Raw genomic sequence first — 18,309 nt, 5'->3', positions numbered from 1 at the left:
TTGGTTAGGTTTATAGTATACAAGTCCTTTGGTTCCTTTGGTTGATCTCTCTTCCTTTCCCCTCCTTCCCCTACCTTCTATCTGAGGTTTGATGGTCTGATTGATGCTTCTCTGTCTCTGGTTCTGTTTTTGTCCATCATTTTACAATATGTTGTTCATTATATTCCACAAATGAGTGAGATTTTATAATATTTATCTTTCTCTCTTTTAATTAATATAAATAGCTTTATGTTGTACCTGGCCTTGGTGGTGGTCCTTTTTTTTTTAAGCCAACACTTTAAGTTCTATCAATGTTAATTAAAATTTCATGCACTCACAATTATTGAAGGAAGCAAGGATTTAGATATTAAGGGGAAGAGGGTTATGGAGTGCACACCAGATTCTATTTAACGGTGGAGTTTATAGCCTTTAATGTATATACAGTAGGTCCTCAGGTTATGTAGGAGATCCATTCCTACAGCAGGGTGTAACATGATTTCCACCCACATAAGCACCTATGTCACTCCCATGGAGCACATACACAGCAGTAATGAAGTGAAACAGCAAAAAAAAAAAATTTAAAGAAAGATAACAATTTCTGACCTTTATCTGTGGTAAGTAAATAATAAAAAACATAAAGCACATATGTACATATATTGAAATGACATAACTTTTTTAAAAATAACTAAATGGGAAATGGTGACATAACCACAAAACGACATACATTGAGTCTAATGTAACCCGAGAACTGCCTGTATAAGGAAACTAATGAGCAAAGAATTCATCTTAAAAGTTTCAAGTAATGATTAGGATGTATCAGAATAGGAAAAGAGCTACAAAATAAATGCAGAGGAAATGCAAGAAGAAATAACAGAGAACAGGATTTAATAAAGGAGAAAATAAACAATAGAGAGGAATCAAGAAGCTCAAAATTTTTTTTCCAACTGATGACATTGACATACTGCCAGGGCCACCCTGACAGTTGAACCGGGTTGAGGTATGGAGGTGGGAATTGAGAAAAGTAAGAAAGACAGGAAAGCGGGATCGGGAGGGTTGTAGGTAGCCATTGACCGACTGCAGCAACTTTATTAAATGCAGAATGCTTTTTATACACAAAACACTGTTAAGAGGAATGTATTCGTTGTTCCTTTCAATTTCTAAGGGAGAGACAGAGCAGGACAAATTCTCGGTACAATAAATCTCAGTAAATAGTTACAGACTTCTTGGCAAGCCATGAAAGGTTGCTCTAATTCTACTGATAACTGCTATCCAAACAAGCCTGGGAAAATTGTGTAGGTAGGGGGCTAGCAAAGCTAGCCCCTTCGGGTACAAGGACCATGTCAGCTTACACCTGGTCTCCAACAACATCCTGGTGAGATTAAAAGAGAAGGCACAGGATGAAAAAAAGTCATTTTTAATTCTGCAAATATATTTTTAAAATCTCATAAGATATTGTGGATAACTGTTAAAATTTGAAATTTTAAACAAAATGGATAAATTCTTAGAAATTTGCAGTTTACCAAAATAGAAAAACTTGTATGGGGGCTATAAAGTGAAATTTTCTATGAAGAAAAGTCTTCAGTCCAGATGTGTTTACTGGAAAATCCTGTCAACATTGAATGAGACAGTAACTCTAACCTTATATTTGCTAATCTTAATATTCTTCTAGAAAATGGCAAATGAAGATCCCCCACCTTTATGAAGCTATTGCAACCTTGATAGAAAAACCCAAAGAAAAATTACATGTGCATAGATGTAAATAAGGAAACAAAAAACTCTAAAATATTTACAAGTTGAATTCAGCAAACTTAAAGGATAATGGGCAGCATAGCCAAATCAGATTTATCCCAGGAATGCTAGATTGGTTTAGCCTGAAACAATTTGATATTTTTGGTGACTTGAACAAATTCATGAGAAAAAATTTTAGTTTTTCCTCATGAATTTGGTTAGGTTCGGTTACTAAAGAATAGGTTACTAAAAATCAGTGATCATTCATGTTTTTAAGAAGAAACCATTAACAAATTAGGCACAAAAGAGAATTTTTAAATATATGTATTTTAATGATTTTTTTACAGAGAGGAATGGGGAGAGAGAGAGAGTTAGAAACATTGATGAGAGAGAAATATTGATCAGCTGCCTCCTGCACTCTCCCCCCTATGGATGTGCCCACAACCAAGGTGCATGCCCTTGACTGGCCTGAGACCATTCAGCCCACAGGCTGACGCTCTATCCACTGTGCCAAACCGGTCACGGCAAAAAGAGAATTTTTATAACAAATCAAATCTATAAAAGATATCACCGTTTATGCTGAAATGTTGAAAAGATTTCCCTTTTAGATGGTGGTCAAGACATGAATATGTTATCCTCATTTCTGTTCAGCATTATACTGAAGGGGATCCTAGCTAATAATACACCAAAACAAGAAAAAAAATAAAGTACATCTGTTATAAGGGAAATGCTAAATAGTAAATATTCCCTAATGATATGAATTGTGTACATAGAAAATTCCGAAAAGTTTATAGATAAGTTGTTGAAACAACTGTTATAAATATAAATCTTTCTCTTAGTATTTGTGTGATATTTTGACCCAGTAATTCACTCCAGTTATATACCCGATAGAAAGAAATATGCATCTCTAACATGCAAGTCATATACTCAAAGCATATTCACATTCACAGCAGCATTATTCATAATAGTTCAAATCTACTAACAACCAAAATATCTGCAGATAGATAATCATGGTATATACATATATACATATACATACACATACACACACACGTGTGTGTGTGTGTGTGTGTGTGTGTGTGATTCAACAAAAAAATAAATTGACTAGAGCTATATGTGTTTACATAGATGAAAGGACAGATTTAAAAAAACAACCTATCTTCTATATGCTTTGTTAATATGACATTTAATAACAGGCAAAACTGCCTGGGCCTTGTAGCTCAGTTGGTTAGAGCGCCATCCTGATTATGCCAAGGTTTCAGATTTAAATCCCCACCAGGGGAGAAACCAAGATGGTGGCCTAGGTAAGCACCTAAACTACTGCCTCACACAACAATTTCAAAACAACAACTAAAAAACAGAAGGGACATCATCCAGAACCATATGAAAGCTTGATGAGTGGAAATTCTACTAGAAGGAAAGAGGAAAGCTCATGGATTAGAGGTGCTGCAAAACTCTGAGGTACAGAGACGCATGTGCAGAGAGAAAGGGCGGCTGAGTGCCTGGCTGGCAGGAGGGGAAAGGAAGCCCCGACTGAACTGAACCCCAGTCCCTACTACACTGAACCCCAGCTCCAGCCGAAACCCCTTGGACCCAGGCTCAAATGGGTAGAGTCTGGACTATAGAGAAAGGCACATCAAGAATCAGGGGAGCCAAAGCGGGCAGGGGTTTGGAGGTGCAGAGAGGACTGACTGTGGAGGTTGCCGCAGGTTTTCCATAGCGGAAGGAGTCGGAAGCTCGTGACTGCACTGAATCCCAGTTCCGGGAGAGCCCCTGGGGGCCTTAGGCTCTTACAGGTGGAGTCTGGACTGTCAGGCGGAAACTCGGGATCCGTGAAGGCAGATGTCTGGAGGCATGTGTGCAAGCACAAGGTTGACGGAAGCCAAGTCTGTCTGCTCAGCCCTCACACTCTGCCCCATCCAAGCTGAGGGCAGAGGCTTTTGCAATTCTGGTCCTATAAGGCTGTCTCCAATACAGAAGGTATCCCTGCGTAGACACAGCTGTAATTACAGCCAGTTGGCCTGGAGGTCAGGTCTTCTATTGGGTAGGCAACTAAGTAATTGCGGATTTTTTAAAAGAATTTTTTCATGGAACTAAATAACTTTATTCTGTAATGTATTGCCCATTTTGATCAATGACCTTTTGCCATCTTTCAGGCAGCATCATAATCCCACGTTCAAAAAACTTCTGGTTTTTATTAGCAAAAAACTGAATCAGCTACGATTTGACATCATCATCATTATTGAAATTTTTACCATTCAAGGAGTTTTGTAAAGATCGAAACAAAAAGTAATCAGATGGTGCAAGGTCAGGACTATATGGTGGATGTGGCAAAACATCCCAACCAAGCTCCATTAATTTTTGCCGAGTGACCAAAGATGTGTGTGGCCTTGCATTGTCATGATGGAATACAACACCTTTTCGATTTGTCAATTCGGGCCGCTTTTCTTCAACTGCATTGTTTAATTTCGTTAGTTGTTCAATGTAGACATCAGAATTGATTGTTCGGTTGGGTGGTAAGAGTTCAAAGTAGACAATTCCTTTGTAATCCCACCAAACTGATAACAAAACCTTCTTTTGATGAATATCAGCTTTTGATGTTGTTTGAGTTGGTTTACCTGGCCTGCTCCACGATCTTTTCCGCTTGGTATTGTTATAAACAACCCATTTTTCATCGCCAGTTATCAGTCGTTTTAAAAATGGATCATTTTCATTACGTTTCTTTAGCAAATCGCAGCTGCTAATGCGTTGCGTTAACTGTGATTCTTTCAGTTCGTGAGGAACCCATGTATCGAGTTTTTGAACATAGCCAAGTTGTTTTAAGTGATTTTCAATGCATGTATGTGATACATGAAGCTTCTCTGCAATCTCACGTGTTGTACTGTGACAGTCCGAATTGATTATTGCTTTGATTAGGGCGTCATCAACTTCAACTGGACGACCAGAGCGTTTTTCATCTTTGAGTGAAAAATCACCAGAACGAAATTTGGCAAACCAATTTTGACACTGCCATTCTTTTAAGGCTTCGTCACCATAAACAGCACATAACTTTTTATGAGCTTGTGATGCGTTTTTCCCTTTGTGGAAATAAAAAAGCAAAATATGACGAAAATGTTTCTTTTGATTTTCCATTTTTCAACAAACGCCAAACGAAAACTACAAAACAGATCAAAAAACTTTTTTTACTGATTAACAGCTGAATAGCCAACTATCAAATAACAAAATGTGTTTTACATTTGTACTACGTCTGCAAACCTAAAAATTCAACTGAATTTTTGTTGTGTGAAACCCGCAATTACTTAGCTGCTGACCCAATAGAAAATGGCAAATGAAGATCCCCCACCTTTATGAAGCTATTGCAACCTTGATAGAAAAACCCAAAGAAAAATTACATGTGCATAGATGTAAATAAGGAAACAAAATGTGATATGAACAACAATCAAGACTTTACTACAACAAGACTGTACACACAGTTCGAAAGGAGGAGCATCAAGAATGTCCACCTCAGGCAACTGGGGAGGCTGACCCACCCGGCCATATAGGAAACCTAGCACACAAAGCTACCCTACCAACTCAGGGAAGCAGCAAAAATGTGGAATCAAAGAAACAGACCACAAATGAAAGAAATGGAGAACAAGCTACTGGATATAGAATTCAAAAACACATTTGTAAGGCTTTTTAAGCATTTCCTAGAAAAGGCCAATAAATTTAATGAGACCCTCAAAGATATGAAAAAGGACCAACTAGAAATTAAACATACACTGACTGAAATAAAAAAAATATTATACAGAGATCCAACAGCAGACTAGAAGAACGCAAGAATCAAATTAAAGGTTTGAAATACAAAGAAGCAAAAAACACTCAACTGGAAAAGCACAAAGGAAAAATTCAAAAAAATAAATCAATGAGAGAAAAACAGATTGGCTGCCCCCTGCACGAGCCCTGACCAGGCCAGGGAGGAGCCTGCAACCAAGGTACATGCCTTTGATTGGAATCTAACCCAGGACCCTTTGGTTTATAGGTTGATGCTGTGTCCACTGAGCAAAACTGGGTAGGGCCAATTTCACTTACGGACATTTCTTTATTCTCTGAATTCTTTGATTTATTGACATTAGTTGTATTTTCTATTACTTTTTTAGCATTCTCCTCTTACATAGTTAGCATATCATTTTGCAAAAAACTGTCCCTCTCTTTCCTTTAAAACAATTAATATTGCCATTAACTAGCACAGTTCCCACATATAGTTGCTTAATCTGTGATGGAACTATGTAAAAATTGATTAATTATATATTGTATTTTTTGTTGTTGTTTGGTTGATTTTTTTAGAGATTAAGAAAGGGAGAGAGAGAAGCATTGATGTAAGAGATATCGATCAGTTGCCTCCCATATCCATCCTCTACGGGAATTGAACCCACAATCTTACTAGGACCCTTAACTATTCAGTGCATGGGTTGACACTCCAACCAACTGAACCACACCAGCCAGGGCCTATCTTGTGTTTTGATCACTTATTCTTAGTTTTAGCATAGCTATATTAAACATACTTGAGGCTCTCAACATTTACAACCAGAGGATTTCCATTAAGTATATTGAAACACCATTATCAAAAGAATATAGAGGATGCTTCTTTTTATATACCATTTGTCTCTTTAATTGAAGTCAGACTCACTATTACATAAATCATACAAGTAGGTTGGCGGGGGTGGGGGGTTGGGGAGGAAGACCATTGAGCAGAGCAGAGGGAATAGACTTGCCTTGCATACATATATTTAGACAGGGTATGGAAGCTACTGTCTTAATTTTCTTTGAAGTAAAAAATAGTTTTTAACAATATTGGTTCTTGTCATTTGTGGAGGTATACCAGTAGTCTCTTAAGGAAATAAAAGCTTTGGAGCTTCTCCAGGGCAGTAGGAAGGATGAACATTTTTAAGTAGGTCTAATCCAGGATAATCAAGTGTAGGAAATAAAAGGCATTAATCATTATTGGAGGGGAAAGCTATATAATGTAAAAGTAATGTAATTAGTGAAAAAGTGTATCTTACATCTTATATAATAAAAGCTAATATGCAGAATGACTGGTCGCTATGACACGCACTGACTACCAGCGGCAGATGCTCAACGCAACAAACTGCCCCCTGGTAGTCATGGTTCTCCCGTAGGTGCACCACTCAGCAGAAGCCCTGAGCTGGGCTCCCGGCTGGCAAGCGCAGTGGTGGTGGCTAGAGCCTCTCCCACTTCCATGGCAACACAGAGAATGGGCCTAAGCCAACAGTTAGACATCCCCCCAAGAACCCCAGACCTGTGAGAAGGCACAGGCTGGGCTGAGGGACACCTCCCAAGTGTAAGAATATTGTGCACTGGACCTCCAATTTCATATAAGAACAATCAATGTATTATTAAAGTTGACAAAAAGGTTTAAGAATTGATTTTGTTATATTTAGTAAAAATAGATTTCAGTATATTCCATATAACCATAGCAGAATCATTGCTCGACAGATCATGTTGTAAATGTAAAAACCATTCACCTGTTAAGAATTTTTGTGATTTTATTTGAGCCAAACTGTCGACAATTGCCTGGAAGCAATATTTCAACAGATTGGGATAGTGCTCTGGAGAATGTTGGTCTTATCTAATCAAAGGAGGGGAAATAGGTAGGTTATATGAAATCCATTGGTGATAGATTAGAGCAGCGTTTTTCAACCGCTGTTCCGCGGCACAGATGTTGCCTGGTGTGCCGTAGGTGCAGACAAGACAAGAATTTTATAATTTTTCACTATTTTGTTTACTTAATATTTCATAATAAAGTAATTATAAAATACTTTCTTTGTGTTTATTTGATTCCTATTCAAGAGAATTACTTTATATATAGTCAATATAGGCACAGAGTTAAATTTTTTAACATTTTCTAATGGTGGTGTGCCTCGTGATTTTTTTCATGAAACAAGTGTGCCTTTGCCCAAAAAAGGTTGAAAAACACTGGATTAGAGAGATGAGAGAAAGGGGGGGAGGGGGGGAGGCACGTGGACGTGGATGTGGATGGAGAACCTCTGAGTATTGATATTTTTATTTTTAATTTAACCTGAGAACTTTCTTTTTGTAAAGAACATTGTAGTTATTGATATCTGCCGTGTTTCCCCGAAAATAAAACATCCTCCGAAAATAAGACCTACTTACAGGTTTTCTTCTGAGTGAAATATAAGGCATTACCCAGAAAATAAGGCCCTCCCCTAGGCTCTGTCTCAGAATGAAAATTAATTTACTGTAAACTGGTACTAGGGCCGCTCCGACTGGCATCTAGCAACCAGTGACGTTAGGCGGAGTCCTGACGTCACTGCTGTGTGGAGGCGGAGCGGAGGTTGGAGTGAGTGTGAGCGCATAGAGAGGAGGAGACTTTCGCAGATGCATGTAGAAGAACAGGAGGATTAGAGTAGACGGAACGCTGCGAAGGTGCTGAGTGCTGGTCTGTCTCTGGTGACACTACCTGATGCTCGCGGCCGCCCTCATGATGACTGAAGGTTCTCAGTCAGTGGCAGACCCTGCTCCAGCCCAGATCCAGGCCCCAGCAAGCCCAGTGACAGACCCCCAGGCAGGCCCCAGGGGGTAAAGATCTGATAAAGGGGTAGGGGGGATGTCTGGTGAAGGTGTTCAGTGGCACAGGGGTGGGGGGAGGGGGATCACTTAAAATGACACGAGGATCAGAGGGGGCAATCAAAATGACACAGGAGGATCAAAAGGGGTTACTAAAATGGTAATCTCCCCTTCTGATTCACCTGTACCATTTTGATTCCCCCCCTCTGATCCCTCTTGTGTCATTTTAAGTGATCCCCCTCCCCCCACCTTGATACCCCAATTCGTCTTTTTTACCCCTAGAAATGAGCACAGAAAGGAAAAGCTAATCCATGGAGTACAAGAAAGGAATTGTGGAAGACTTGGGGCCAAAATCTTACTACTTTCTGCAAAGAGAAGATGTTGAGTATCTGATTGGTCCGAAAATGGCGAGCAGAGTATGGTAACCTCACTGAACAAGTGGACAAGGGAAATGCTAAAAAGCGCAAGTGTGGATCAGGTCGGCAACCATTATTTTCCAAGCTGGAAGACCTGATCTGTGAATGGGTTGTTGACAGGAGAGCAGAGGCTTTGGTTGTGAATAGGGCTCAGATTCAAGAATTTGCCCTTGGAATGGCACCTCAGTTTGACATAGCCCCTAAAGACTTCAAAGCATCACAACACTGGCTGAATAATTTCCTTCAGCGAAGTGAACTGTCTTTAAGAAGATCTACAATATTGTTTAGGTTGGAAGATACCGTATTTTTTGGGCCATAAGACTCTCCGGACCATAAGACGCACCAGTTTTTAGAGAAGGGAAATGAAGAAAAAAAGATTCTGAAACAAATAGTGCCCTAAAATATTTTATGTGCATTAAAACCCAACATCACAGTCATAAACACATGTAATCAACCCTGTAAAGTAAACAGCATTTAGAACCATTTTAGAGCCGGGCAAGCACACAGAGACCACACAGAGCCGGGCAAGTAAAAAAACTTTTTTTTTAAAGTATACGTGTAGGCTATATTTGGACCATAAGACGCAGGGACTTTCCCCCCCACTTCTGGGGGGGAAAAAGTGCGTCTTATGGTCCGAAAAATACGGTATTCAAGTTATTAAGTGAGCACTTGCATTCAAGTCCTTTATTGATGATGCTGACTTCTCTAAATACAATCTTCACAACATGATTGCTATGGATGAAAGTGCAGTGTTTATGGGCCAATCATCTCAAACAACAATTGAACAGCGGGGTGCCTCCTTAGAGTACATTCCCTCCACTGCTTACGAAAGTGCATGTGTTTCCTGTCTTTTGGCAGTTCGTTTGGATGGCACTAAAATCCCACCTTTAATAATTTCTGAGGACAAGAAGGAAAAGATTGAACATGTTTTGGGCGTTTTTATTCTTGAAACTGAAAAAGCCAGGGCCACACAGCAGTTATAAGGAAGTGGGTCGATTTAATACTGTCGCTTGTTATGCGAGGGAGCCAAAGAGGTCTGCTAGTCTGGGATTCAGCCAGCACTCTGCGCTAAAGACATGAAGACATTTCTTCATGAAAGGAAAATAGATCAGGAATGACGGCCTATCTCCACACTCTTGATATTGCAATAAACAAGCCATTCAAAGACAATTTGCGCGTGGAAATTAATGACTACATTGAAAACAGAATGGAGAGAAATCAGCGTGGAAAATTTGAAACCTAAACTGCAAGAAGTTGTGACTTGGGTGAAGAATTCCATGGGAGAAAATCACTGACAGTTGCATTGCAAATGCACTGCGAGCAGGCTACCTTGACAAGAAGTACTCATTTAAAGACAGTGCTATTGCTAAACATGAGAAATTTGGTCCACCGATTCTGAAAGAAATGGAGTCACAAGAAATTCACCAGAAAATTCAGGAATTGGATTGTCATTGAATAAATGAGTAAATTCTTGATACTGTAGGACTCACAGTTTGTCTGGTTTGTGTTGACAACTACCGTACTACCGTACCTTATACAGGTAATAAATTTCCTTTATTTTCATTTAACAATAAATGTGTACCATATTCTTCTTTATGGAAAAATAAGACATCCCCTGAAAATAAGACCTAGCGCATCTTTGGGAGTAAAAATTAATATAAGACACTGTCTTATTTTCGGGGAAACAGGGTAGTCTTTATAAGTTAAAAACAAATTAACCACATTCTGTATTAATATTTTTGTTGGCTCTATTGATTCACAGATTGAAAGGTTGTGTTTTACCTATTGCTTTCCCTTTAGATTTAGAATAAGATATTTAAGGAGAACAGGGACCATGTCTCAGCTGGATATTAATGGGGAATATTATGCTATGTATTTGCCACTATCTTTTGTCAAGCCATTTGTAGTTACAATAGTTCAGTTGAAACTCTGGAGCATGCTTCTTGACATCTTAGTGAAGTACATATATATAGATACATGTTTTATGAAAAGCTAATATATCGATTACTTGATATAGAAATATTTTAAGGTATCACTTTTTGTGGGGGGGGGGTTTCCTCCCCCTTTCCTAGAAAATTAAAAGTATTTCAAGCAATATTCAGAAAGCAAGTTTGTTTTGTAAATGAGAGTCGATGTAATTACATTTTTTAAATGACTTAGAGGTGGAGGTACACTTGTAGGTTTACTTACTAATATATTTAAGCTGGTATGGCTAAAATTATTAATAAAATGAATTTATTTGTAAATAATATGGCCTACCCTTTTAAAATAGCATTTACTATGCATAAGGTATCACTAGAGATAGTACAACTGTCATCCTTAAGTTTTAATTATAGTACTATTAAAATACTAATAGTTTAACTTCTCAGGATAAAAGCAGAATAAAACATCCAAAATAACGACAAAAACTTAACCTGCTTTCATACTTTTATATCTCCATTTGCTACAATTTGAGCTACACAACTCAAATTTTCTGTGAACAAAAAAGGTTATAATCTTGGTTTATTTTAATTCAGGTCATTGCTTATCCCGATAGAAAATCAGGTTTTTGGAGAGCTCTAAAAGTGTGCTATTGCTGGGCTCTCATCCTTTCTGTTTAAATAATGCAGGTACTTTGATGGAAACCTGGAGAAGCTCTTTGCTGAGTGTCATGTAATTAATCCAAGTAAAAAGTCTCGAACACGCCAGATGAATACAAGGTCATCAGCACAGGATATGCCTTGTCAGATCTGCTACTTGAACTACCCTAACTCGGTGAGTATCTGGTAGTTTAAGGCTAGCACTGACTGTATTTTAGAGGGTAAATAATCTTTCATTACTTAAAAAAGGAGGAAGATCTCAGAATCTGGGATTGTATAATGCAATAACCTATCATAATTATATAAAAAGCCAGGGGCTGTCACGACCAAAACAACCAGACATAGGTTGTGTGAGGCAACAAGGCTGGAAGAGGGGAGGTGTTAGTGAGGGATGACCAAATGACTAAACAGCTGGCTGTGTGGGGAAACCAGGCTGACAGGAGGGGAAGCTGGGGGTGACCAGACCAGTAGTGGGAGCAGTTAGGGGCTATCAGTCCTGCAATCAGAGGCTGTTAGAGATGATCAGGCTGGCGGGGGGCGGGCGGCACAGTTAGGGGTGAGCAGGCAGGCAGGCAAAGATGGTTAGGGGTGATCAGGCCAGTAGGGGAGCAATTAGGGGCTGTCAGGCCTGCAATTAGAGGTGGTTAGAGATGATCAGGCTGGCAGGGGGGGCAGTTAAGGGTGAGCAGGCAGGCAGGCAAAGGTGGTTAGGGGGTGATCAGGCTGGCAGGGGGGCCAGTTAGGGGCAATCAGGCCGGCAGGATGAGGCAGGGATGGTCAGGCTGGTGGGGGAGGGGAGATAGTAAGGGGTGACCAGGCCAGCGAGAGGGGCAGTTGGAGGTGATCAGGCCGACGGGGGAGGGGGCCAGTTAGGTGTAATCAGGCAGGCAGGCAGGTGAGCAATTAGGAGCCAGTGGTCTCAGATTGTGAGAGGATGTCCGACTACTGGTTTAGGCCTGATTCCTTAGGATTGGGCCTAAACTGGTAGACATCCACTGAGGGGTCCCGGATTGGAGAGGGTGCAGGCTGGGCTGAGGCAACTAACACCCCCCCATACCCATGCACGAATTTCATGCACTGGATCTCTAGTAAAGATATAAAGGATAGAGAAAAGAAGAGAAAGAAGAAGATCCTATTAAATAGCTCCCTTCTTCCCTATTTGTTTTTTTAAGCAGCAATTTATCCAAATTTTCATTGCATATCTAAATCTTTTCTGAGCTTATTTTACTACCACGGGAGAATTGTGTAATAGGTAGGCAGAGAGTAGAATTATTTTTCATGCAAATTAAAAAGATTTAAAATTTTAATTTTAAAACTATATATAAAAAACTTATAAAATGTTTCTAATACTGTTTCACTAGGGAGCTTTCAGGATTCTTCATAAAAAAGATTTTCATGCCCTAGTCCGGTGATCGGCAAACTACGGCTCACAAGCCACATAAGACAATTTGGCCCCTTTAGTGTGGCTCTTCCACAAAATACCATGGCCTGGGCAAGTCTATTTTGAAGAAGTGGAGTTAGAATAAGTTTAAGTTTAAAAATTTTGGCTCTCAAAAAAAATTTCAACCATTGTACTGTTGATATTTGGCTCTGTTGACTAATGAGTTTGCTGACCACTGCCCTAGTCGATTTGGCTCAGTGTGGACCTGTCACCTGAAGAGTCCCAGGTTCGATTCCAGTGAAGGTCATGTATTGTTGCTGGTACCTAGGTTGCAGGTTTGATCCTGACCCTGGTCAGGTCCCATTTGAGAGACAGCCAATTGATGTGTCTCTCACATCAATGTTTCTCTCTGTGTGTCTCTCCCTTCCTTCTACTCTTTTCTAAAAAATCAATAGAAAAACCTCCTCAGCCGAGATCGGTTTGGCTTCAGTGGATATAGTGTCAGCCTGAGGACTGAAGAGTCCAGGTTCAATTCCGGTCAAGGGCATGTGCATTGGTTGCAAGCATACCCCCAGAGGGAGGTGTGCAGGAGGCAGCTGATTGATGTTTCTCTCTCATCGATGTTTCTAGCTCTCTCTGCCTCTCCCTTCCTCTCTGTAAAAAAAAAAAAAAAATCAATAAAATATATATTTTTAAAAAGCCTCCTCAGACAAGGATTAAAAAAACAAAGATTTTTCCCTTGTATAGATCCATTCTAATAGAGTTTCTTAAAAACATCAAGTGGTGTCAGTGGAAGCAAATAATAGTACTAATTAGTTGATGTTCCTCTTAACTAAGAATACTCATCTTAAAATCTGTTGAATTTAGATGATTAGTGTGTCTAGTAAAGAAGTTTTAGGCTTAAATAAACATTATCTTTCTATGAAGGCCTTACTTTATTAATAACCATAGGAAAACTGTATTTGTGGCATAGATGTATTCAGTGACTTGGAATTTACCTTTTAAGATGTTCGAAGATATCTGAGAAGCTGTTATATAAATGATCGAGATTTGTAGGCTTCCCTTTTGTAGAAATAATTGTTTTATGTACCAGAGATTTTCAATTTTGTTTTCAACAGTAAAGCATTGATAACAAGAAAAAATGAAGATAACTAAGAATTTAATTCTACGATAATTAAAACTATCTTATTTTATAAAGCTTTATTTTAAGCAGCTTTTTCTAGTAATTACTATAGAGTTTTATATGTATATCTTTAAAGAATTCTATTGAAAGGGGACAAATGTGTTCGCATTTACAGGTACTTAGAAAAGAGGTTTTATTTATTTATTTTTTAAAGCGTAAATCAGGTTCATTTATTTGTAAAACAAAAATAAGCTATTTTATATGACATAAGGGGGTGGTGTGTAAAATAGGCTAATTTGAAATGATGCTGGATACAGATGTGGACCTCTGCACACTTAAGAATCATTTTTATTTGGGAGACAGTTGGAACCTACCAGCTCTAACCCAGGGAAAATTTCTGCCATCTCGCAAGCTGTAGCCACACCCTCTCCCCTAGACCTGCCTTGACCTTGGGGGAAGGGAAGCCCCTCCCAAGGATGTTCTTTCCTTGGATAACCTCAGTCCTAGTGTATTAGAGTTGTCCCCAAGAGCTAATCCCACTATCAGTTAAAACATTTTATCAAAATTACCCCCATTAAAAGTAACGGGACTGCCCCCGCCAGTGTGGTTTAGTGTGAGAGCATCATCCCACACATCCAGAGGTTATAGGTTTCCCAGTTAGGTAAGGGCTCTCAGACTGGTTGTCTGCTCAACTCCCAGTAGGGAGTGTGCAGGAGGCAGCCAGTGGTTTATTTGTATCTCATTGATGTTTCTCTCTCTCCCCTTCCCTTCCCTTCTCCTCTCTAAAATCAGTAAAAGCACTCAAAAAAATTTTAATGGTATGGTTTCTGTTTCCTGACTAGACCTTAACTACTAATACTGTATTTACTGTTTTATTTCTACTATATGTTTGAAGTGTTTTATAATAATAAACCAATTTTTGATCAGTCTAAATTAAATATTTTACATAAAACAATGACTTTCCTTTGTCTATTTCTTTTTAAGATGTCTAAAATGCATAACAAGAGTACATTTTTACATTGAGAGATTTATTTATATAAACCGTCCTAAAAATATGTATATTGCTTCTGTGTTAACTCATGTTTTTCAAGACAGTATTGGTGATTACACACAACCTGATTTGCTGTAGTAGAATTTTTCATTAGTTGTAAAAGTCTCTGATAACAAATCAATTTAAATTTTTTTTGGAAATAACTTCTACTAACGATTCATAATCCACATAGTTTTTCAATGACTGTACAAGTTCATCCAGTAGGTACTCTCCTTGCATAAACGTTTCAAGATCATGAAGTGACATGTTTATCCTGTGATCTGTGACACGATTCTGTGGGAAATTCTATGTCCTTATTTTCTCTGACCTTCCTTTATTTCCAATCTGAATCTTTCTAGTATTGTATCTTTTACTTGTTTCTTCTTCAGGCTTCATGCTGTATAGTTTTGCACGTAACTTTTTCATAGCTATCTCTCTATTTTTCAGTTGAGATCGCTCTTGTTGGCATTCAGAAACAACACCTGTTGGAAGATGAACTATCCGGGCAGCATTGTCAGTGGTATTTACATGCTGCCCCCCAGCTCCACTGGCTCGCTTAGTATCAATTCTCAAGTCTTTAGGGTTAATCACTAGATTAATCTCGGGGTGGGTAGGGGCAGTATCGCCATGGTCATGGTGCTGGTGTGAATGCGGCCCTGCTTCTCTGTCTTGGGCACTCGCTGCACTCTGTGCACATCTTCAAACTTCATGTGCCTATAGGACTCTGCACCCCCACTGCGGCAGATGCGTGTCTAAGCCCACCTCCAGGATCATATCATTTTCATCTGTTTCTTCTGAGGGAACCAAAAGTAAGATAATCTGATGCTTCAATTGAGCTATTTCTTTCTGATAGGAAGCTATTTCATTCTCTGCAAGTTTCCTTAGGTCTTCATTTTCATCGTGCAGCAGGGGCTCCGTCTCTCGCAGCTCCCGCTCCTCCTCGCTCAGCCGTCCGGCTGCTGCTGCCAGCTCAGGGCCCCGGGCCGGCCCCAGGCCTGTCCCGGGGACGGAGCCTCCGCCTGGCGCTCCAAGAAGGTGCACAGCGGGATCCCGCCTCTCTGGTGCTGGCGGCCCGGGGCCACTGCCGGGCGTGCCCAGAGACCCCGCACAGTGCCCCACAGAAGACCAGAAAAGAGGTTTTAAAAGAAAGTTAATTGAGCCTAGCTCTCATGGGTCAGAGGTTGAGCTTTGACCTATGAACTAGGAGGTCATGGTTCAATTCCCTAGTCAGGGCACATGCCTAGGTTGATCCCCAGTAGGGCGGGTGCAGGATATTTTTATGAAGTAAAGAATTTGTATTTCCTAAGAATAATATTTGTTAAACAGATAAAACAAAGTTGAAGACTATAAGGGGTAATCTACCTTTCATATTATTATTATTTTTTTTAAATAAGTTTTTATTGTTCATATTATTACAAATGTTCCATTTTCCCCCCCACCATTGCTCTCCTCCACCAGGTTCCCACCCCACCCTCTGCCCTTTCTCCACTCCCCATTGTCCTCATCCATAGGTGCACAGTTTATGTTCAGTCTCTTCCCACGCCCCCTTCTCCCCTTTTCCCCAAGAATAGTCAGTTCACTCCCCTTCCATACCTCTGATTCTATTATATTCAACAGTTACTATCGTTCATCAGATTTTTTTTTTAATTTCCTTGGTTTTTAGATTCACTTGTTGATAGTTACGTATTTGTTGTTCATAATTTTTATCTTTGTTTCGTTTCTCTTCTGAAAGAACCCCCTTCAGCAATTCATATAATTCTGGTTTGGTGTTGATGAACTCCTTTAGCTTTTTTTTATTAGTGAAGCTCTTTATCTGACCTTCGATTCTGAGTGATAGCTTTGCTGGGTAGATTATCTTTGGCTGTAGGTTCTTACTATTCATCACCTTGAATATTTCTTGCCATTCCCTTCTGGCCTGCATGGTTTCTGTTGAGAAGTCAGCTGACAATCGTATAGGTGCTCCTTTATAGGTTACTACCTTCTTTGCTCTTGCTTCTTTTAATATTCTCTCTTTGTCTTTTGCTCTTGGAATTTTAATTATGATATGTCTTGGTGTGGTCCTCTTTGGATTCCTTTTGTTTGGGGTTCTGTGTGCTTCCTGGACTTGTAAGTCTGATTCTTTCACCAGGTGGGGTAAGTTTTCTGTTACTATTTCTTTCAATATGTTTTCGATATCTTGCTCTCTCTCATCTTCTGGAACCCCCATAATTCTGATGTTGGTTTGCTTGAAGTTGTCCCAGAGGTTTCTTACATTATCTTCAATTTTCTGGATTCTCTTGCCTTCTAGCTTCTGTGGAGGAGTGTCTTCTGGCTCTTTATGTTCCAAATCTTTGACTTGATTCTTGTGATCTTCCCTTCTGTTTTTAGGACTCTGTAAAATATTTTTTATTTCTGACAATGTATTCTTTATTTATTGTTGATCCCTTATCATTTCTTGATGACTCCTTATTAATTCTAGTTGATCTCTTTTCATATCCTCATAGGTCTTATCCATCTTTTCTAGGAAATTCTTGAAAAACCTTATAAGCGTAGATTTGAACTCTATATCCAGACGCTTTTTGTCCTCCATTTCTTTCATTTGTGATCTATTTTGTTGTCGCATTTTGCAGTTACAGATGGGATGGGGTTTCAGGGTGGAGCCTGCAGCTTTGGCTTCCATCAGCCCCGCCCTATGCAGGTCCTTCAGTGCTCACTGCAGGTGCCTCTGAGAGAAAGGTGCCCTCGATTTTCGCCTGCTGCCAAACAGTCTATGCTCTCCCCCAATGAGCCCGGTATTGCGGTTCAATTCAGTTGGAAGTGGAGTTGGAGGTGGCGCTCAGAGCAATCTGGAGCCCCAGTCTCCTTCCCGTCAGGGCAATCCCGCGGCACAGCCTACCGTCCCTTCTCTGCACTGTGTGCGCCTCCGGGACCTCCTTTCGCCGCTCCCTGGGGTTCCGCCTTACAGCCCGGCTCCCTATGGCTGAGCCTGCGTCCCCGGGGTCTGGCCTAGAACTGGGGTTCAGAGCAGTCGGGGGCCCAGCACAGCCGGAGTTTTATCTCCTTTTTGCTAGGGAGCGCCCGCCAGGCGCTTGGCCTCCCTTCTCTCTGGCTCCGTCCTCTCCGCGAGCCGCGTCTCCGTACCTTGGGCTTTTCCAGCTCCTCTGCGCCGCCTCCTGGTTTTCTCCTTGCTTCTCGCTGTAGAATTTCCAGTCAGTCAACCTTCCTGTAGTTCTGGGCAATGTCCGTTTTATATTTTAGTTGTATTTTATTGAAATTGTTGTGTGCGGCTGCCGCTCGGTGTTCACCTGGGCGCAGCCATCTCTTTACCTTTCATATTATACTCAAGCACCTCTGAACCTCTGAATTTTTTTAGACCTGAGTACACTGAAAATGTGATCTATGTCCAACTCTATCCTTTTAATGAATTCTATTTTACAGATGAAGAACTGATATTCTGATTATTTTCTCAGACTTTATAAACAAAATGGTTTCAGTTTTAGAGATTT

The 18,309-nt window shown here is 40.0% G+C and overlaps 1 protein-coding gene and 1 pseudogene across 6 annotated transcripts in view; one reads left to right on the top strand and one right to left on the bottom strand.

The window, feature by feature from the left end:
* Positions 1–18,309, top strand: part of ARIH1 (ariadne RBR E3 ubiquitin protein ligase 1) — a 142,485-nt gene that overhangs the window by 62,508 nt on the left and 61,668 nt on the right. For 4 of the 6 annotated variants that reach the window (XM_045587212.1, XM_036456750.2, XM_036456741.2 and 1 more), the window contains one exon: positions 11,321–11,465. The exons of the other annotated variants lie outside the window; for them this stretch is intronic. In XM_045587212.1, the coding sequence (XP_045443168.1) occupies positions 11,321–11,465 (145 nt within the window). The remainder of the gene's footprint in view (positions 1–11,320; positions 11,466–18,309) is intronic. 6 annotated transcript variants of the gene reach the window in all.
* Positions 14,805–15,954, bottom strand: LOC118729342 (annotated as a pseudogene).

The sequence above is a fragment of the Pipistrellus kuhlii genome, unplaced genomic scaffold, assembly GCF_014108245.1.
Source record: "Pipistrellus kuhlii isolate mPipKuh1 unplaced genomic scaffold, mPipKuh1.p scaffold_m20_p_1, whole genome shotgun sequence".
NCBI lineage: Eukaryota > Metazoa > Chordata > Mammalia > Chiroptera > Vespertilionidae > Pipistrellus > Pipistrellus kuhlii.
Note: the sequence above shows the minus strand (reverse complement) of the source record. Positions and strands in the feature narration are given on the sequence as shown.